General features: G+C 34.7%; 1 protein-coding gene across 1 annotated transcript in view; it reads left to right on the forward strand.

The window, feature by feature from the left end:
• HAPLN1 (hyaluronan and proteoglycan link protein 1) overlaps window positions 1–3,386 on the forward strand; it is a 219,432-nt gene extending 216,046 nt beyond the window's left edge. The window contains exon 5 of the mRNA XM_068271697.1: window positions 3,086–3,386. Coding sequence (XP_068127798.1) covers window positions 3,086–3,369 — 284 coding nt within the window. The 3' untranslated portion in view covers window positions 3,370–3,386. The remainder of the gene's footprint in view (window positions 1–3,085) is intronic.
• Window positions 3,387–6,000: the final 2,614 nt, after the last annotated feature.

A 6,000-nucleotide genomic window follows, 5' to 3' on the forward strand; every position in this document is an offset into this window, starting at 1 on the left:
AGAATGTTTACAGGTGTTGTTACTGCTTTTTATGAACCATCTTCCAGAAGCCAGACAAGAATGTTTTGGCCTCTAGGTTAATTCAAACTGCTAGGTTAATTACAATTATCAGCAAGCAACATATCTTTACAGTATGCTGTGGTAGGTGCAACATGTCTCTAATAAAACGGTGAACTTGGATGCAGTTCATGGCTCAGGAATTTGGGAGATGCCATAGACTTTTTATCTTCTGACCCACTTTACTAATCTACTTTAATTTGAAAAGAAACATGAATAGACATTACTATTTCTTCCATTAGAATAATTGGCAGTTTATTATTCAAAACATTCCTTAGATATGAGGCAATCACTATAGTTTCAGGTGATAATGATGATGGTGGTAGGTGTTTTTGTTACATCAGCATAAGAAAATAGTGAACACACTTTAGCAATATGAGTTGGCTTGGTTAGTTCCCATGAAACATATCTATATAGCATAAGTTAGAATTCTTTCCAAGTTAACCACTCTGTGTTTGGTTGTATTATGCAAAACAAGGGAAAATAGAGCAAGAGTTTTTGGCGCAGCTGGCGCCGCCATAGGCTGTAATAGGAATTACAGCCAAAGCGGCGCTCAGACAGTACTTTGGGTGCCGTCAAAAGAAGTTGCCCAAATTACTTTTAAAACATTGTAATTCAGCCGCCAGCAATAGCTGGTAGCCGCATTACATCTTTCCCTGTGGGTCTATAGCGGCCCGGAGGGAGGGGGAATAGTAATGAACCCCGCTGGGACTTGTGCAGGAGCAGGGTGAGCCATTTTTTGGCTTTACACTGCGCTCACATTTCCTGGTGGCTTAATCATATGTATGCTGTCTTATGTGCCAGCCAGCTATCCCTGAAGTTGGTTAATAGCAAAAACATGAGGCGTACAGTTAAATACGCAACCGAGTCAACCATCAAGGGATGTATCTGGTATTAGCATTCCACATTACAAATTAGCTGGAAGCTTTTCTGATAATGAAATGTTGATAGCGTTTCTACCCTTCATTAGGTCAAACTAGCATGTCTATAAAATACCAAAGGACAACAGACTGTAACTGTTAAATCAATGTAAATATCTCCTAACTAATGCCTTAATGAATTCTATATTTTTTTTGTGCTGATCAGTTTTAAAATAACAATTCTTCATGGAATTCTATGTGACAATGCATTTCATTAACCAGCCTATAGATTATCACAAAATATGTGTGACTGTAATTAATTGATAAGACTGTGTTATTTTTGAGAACATTCGACTGAGAACACAGATTTCTGGCACCAGAAGACGCTGGTGGGAATTTAAATGTTGGTTTCCATGGCGGCTATTTTCTTTACAATCCTCCTCAGACTTTTATTTAAGGCCTTATGTTCATTTAGATTAGGAAAGGAGTTGAAAACAATTATGGAAGATAATATATCTGTATTTTAACTAGCTCTCACTGTGTACAGCACATTACAAGAAAGGCTTACAGACACAGTGGGACTGCTCAGAATAAAATTCATTATCATGTTGGTGCCAAGCCAGTAGGGAATTTTGTAACTTCTCAAAGGTCAAACAACATAATTTCACAAGCTGTTCAGTATTAGAACTATATCACGATGGCTAATGGTAGGACTTTTACTAACTAAATCCTTCCCAGGCAATATATGAATACACTTAGAAATAAATTCACTTTTTAACTAAGAAAGACATTCATGAACTTTAAAGAAATGAATGAGTGGCGTTTGAGGTCATACCAGTGGTGTAGCAATAGGGGATGCAGATTGCAACCGCACTGGGGACCCTGGACTCAAGGGGCCCTCTTTTATCCATCTTATTAGCTTTTCATTGGTGCTATGCTGGATGATCACCTCTATATGTACAACACATAGTGGTAATCAGTGATGCTCTCCACAGCCTCATAATCACGGGAAACCCATGATCACGAGCTGTTTTTCCTGATCATGAGGTCGGATTCCAAATTTGTGATCACCTCTCGATCACGGATTCAGTTCCGAATGCACTCGTGATCGTGGTCCAAATCTGGCTCGTGATTACTCAAAATCGTGATCATGGGTATCCGAGCAACACTGGTGGTAATCCTTAACAAACTGTTACCTTACTCTAAATACACCTCTCTGACACTGCAGCTGTCCTTTATAGATTTTTTGGGCTCCATATCAATAGAGTGCTTGGAACCCCATGTAAAACTCCCACTGGGGCCTCAAGCTTCCTAGTTACCCCACTAGGTCATTCACTAGTGGATCAAATAAAATGTTAATAAAAAAATAAAAAGCATTATACCCTCATAACATACGTATTAAAAAGTCCATAAGGTAACTAGTAATGTATTTTTGTTTTAAAAGGTGTCGTTTTTTTTACAAATGTCTTATTTTGCAAACTATCGGGTAGAGGTTTAAGGGGTTAAAAATGAATACAAATGTATGTATTTCTATTTATAATAGTGTATGGGGTGCATTTTTACATTTTGGCCACAAGATGGCGATACACTTAATTGCTGAGTACTGTAAACAGTACACGGAAATACGAAGTATAAGTGTTTACTTTTGTTTTCTTAACAAAAGCTGACATCTTGTTGACCCCGTTTTCATTCCTCTCAAGCACTGTGATCGGGTTTGTGAGCAAGCTGTTCCCATTCACCGATCACAGAACAGCAGGATTCCGATGGAAATGAATGGCAGCAGCGCAGTGATTAGGGATGGCGAGGTAAAGAAATGAGTACATATATCTACGCCCCTGGTGCTTAAGTAAAGTCCACAGGGGCGTAGATATGCATACCAGTGGTTGGGAAATGGTTAATGTCCCTGCCATAGTCTAAGGCCAATTGTTTGGTGAGCCAATTAACTTACCAGCCTCTTTACAGGTGATTAAACATGGTTCAAACAGAAACCGTTAGGCTAGAATATATTCTATAGAAATATAAAAAATTAGCTGGTTATCAAAATAGATCTTAAAAGTAAAAGAAAAAAAAATTGAGCATTTAGGTCTGCTCTGATAATTAATGAGTACTTCACTGGTATGTTGAGTTTCTTTGGATTCAGTGACCTAACGTTTCATTTTTCTTAACAGGTCGTTTCTACTACCTTATACACCCAGTGAAGTTGACTTATGATGAAGCTGTACAGGCCTGTATCAATGATGGAGCCCAGATAGCTAAAGTGGGTCAGATGTATGCTGCATGGAAGCTCCTTAGTTATGATCGCTGCGATGGAGGATGGTTGGCTGATGCTAGTGTCCGCTACCCAATCTCAAAACCGAGAAGAAGATGCAGTCCCGATGAAGCCGCTGTGCGCTTTGTAGGTTTCCCAGACAAAAAGCACAAGCTATATGGTGTTTACTGCTATAAAGCATAGAACTTTAGTAACCCAAGAACAGAAAACAGTATTAAAATAATCATTATCATGTGAAAGATTTATTTAAAAAACAATGAACTCATGCAAGCTACAGAAAAAAACTGTGATAAAACTTTTTACTTACTGTAAAAAACAAAAATATATTGTCATCCATGTTATTTGCTTTCTTTTTTTTTCTTTTTTTCTTTTTTTTTTTATATAAATAATCTGGCAATGCATTCTTTTAGGAAAGTCTATTATTTAAAATTAAATCATAATGGTTACTTGGTCACACTAAACTGTACTTAGTAGTTTAAAGAAAGAGGCATGCCATTTGTTTGATGATTCCTGCATCTTAACTAAGGAATGTCAGATTATTCCCAATAGAAATATATAAAGCACATTACAAAAATTAGTTTGTATGATGATATTTTTAAATGCACAACAGAAAGTAATAGATCATTAAGTGCAAATTAGGTGCTGCCAGCATCTGCTTGTTGTAAAAGGACAGCTAGCATTTAACAGTAGTATTTAAATTCTACTAGCTTTGAAACATGGTTGTTTTAATATTACATAAAAAAAAGAAAAAAAAAAACCAATAGCCCAGTGATGTCATAAGAAGCACAGCAACAAAAAAACAAAAAAAAAAACCTTATCAGCCGTAAAACTGTATTTTTTATTGTGTATGAAACATTGATGAATGTTTGCATAAATAATGAATTAACTTACTTTTTAATTCAATTTGGTGAAGTCTATGTAGCATTGAGTTACAGGTACAATCAATGAGCTTTACTAGGTTTTTAGCAGCAGTGGCTGTTTAGTAGAACATATTTAGCATTTACTCAGGGCAGTTATACCATGTGAACTGCTGGACAGAACAAACACATACACAAAATAATATAAAAAATGTATTATATGCTAGTCTTTAATTATTATTGTCTTTATAAATATATATTTAATGTTTTCCTATTTACAATTCATAGAAAATTACATTTGGACATGAATACTGAAAAATAGCACAGCTTTTAACAAATCCCCTTTTATGAAAATATTCATATTAAAATATAATATTAACATTTCTTCTTAAATCTAACAGCACAAACCCAAACTTAACTAGATGCACAAGTACATAAAATATACACAATATATACAGTGCATGAACAACAGATATATATATATATGTATATATATATTTATATTTATGTGTGTGTGTATATATATATCACCAATATATCAAGTCTTTAACATTATGTTACAATGAAAACACTGTAAACAATGTTTTCAAAAAATAATTTGGCTATAGAATTGCATTTCCTGATTTAACATTAACTGTATTTAAAAATTAAAGCGGAATATAACCCTGCATTTCAACTTTGCTCTAAAACATTATTTACAGCATATTATATGCAAAAAGCATTTTTTTTTACTAGACCAGCATTGGAAGGGTTAAACACAGAGGTTTAAAGTTCCGTGGAGAGATATGCAGAAGTTCAGATTGTTACATTCTATTTAGTTATATGTATCTATTGAGAAATGTTACACACTCTTTGGCTGTCCTCCAACTCCTTCTCAGTCAGAGAGATGAGTCACATTCAACACTTAGATACATTTATGTAAACAAAATGTATCTATTTCAGCTTCGGATGCGTCTGCAGAAATCTCCAGGAACTTTAAAGCCCTGTGTAACCCTTCCAATGCTAGTCTAGTAAAAAAAAAAAAATGCTGGTTGCATATAATATACTGTAAATAATGTTTTAGAGCAAAGTTGAAATGCAGGGTTATATTCCGCTTTAATATCTAAAATGAATGTGAGTGAATCCAGTGATTGAGCCAAACACAAAAAAATAACTGCTTTGCTTCCTTCTTGCACTTGACATTATTATAAAAAATAATTTTGATTATATAATGTTGGCCTTAGCTTACAGCTTGTGTCTTTGTGAGTCATTTAAATTGCATCTGTTGGAGAATGTGTTTGCTTATTGAATGTATGTATAATACAAATGAAAAATATCTACATACTGCAAGCATGCACACTATAAACCCGATAGCATAAACAATTAAGCATATAGGTCCATATTTAATAAGCAAGCTTTACTGAAGGATAACAATATAAACTCATTCAGAGGCATAGATATCTTCACAAGTAGATAATGTCTTCTTATCATAGTTTCTCCATATAGTATGGAACTAATGTCTTACAATATAGAAACAATATTCTTGCACTTACATAGAGTATAAAGTCATAATAAAGCTATAAAATCACAGTTAGTAACCCAAGATGTATAGATGATAATTGCAGTGTTGCTGATTGAAGCATACTATTGTTGTGATTACCTTTATTCAAATTGAGGTAAGTTAAAATATTTTAACAGCAACTATCTTTGATACAAAATCATTATCAGCAGTACAAATTTTGGGGAAATGTACTTAAAATGTTAGCCCGACTCCAGCTCAGAGAATCTGTGTTCAATAAGGGCACCAGAACAAAAAAGCATGAGCTTCAAGGCAGAGAATCTCACATGAGTTCTCCAACCCCCACTATAACATTGTAGGTTAACCAAGAAATACAGGTAGAGATGTTTTATTGGAAAGATTTTACCATTGAAGAAAATCAGTATGTAGAATGCTGTTCTGCAAGGTATGCTGCAGTGT

Source organism: Hyperolius riggenbachi, chromosome 1 (assembly GCF_040937935.1).
Source record: "Hyperolius riggenbachi isolate aHypRig1 chromosome 1, aHypRig1.pri, whole genome shotgun sequence".
Lineage (NCBI taxonomy): Eukaryota > Metazoa > Chordata > Amphibia > Anura > Hyperoliidae > Hyperolius > Hyperolius riggenbachi.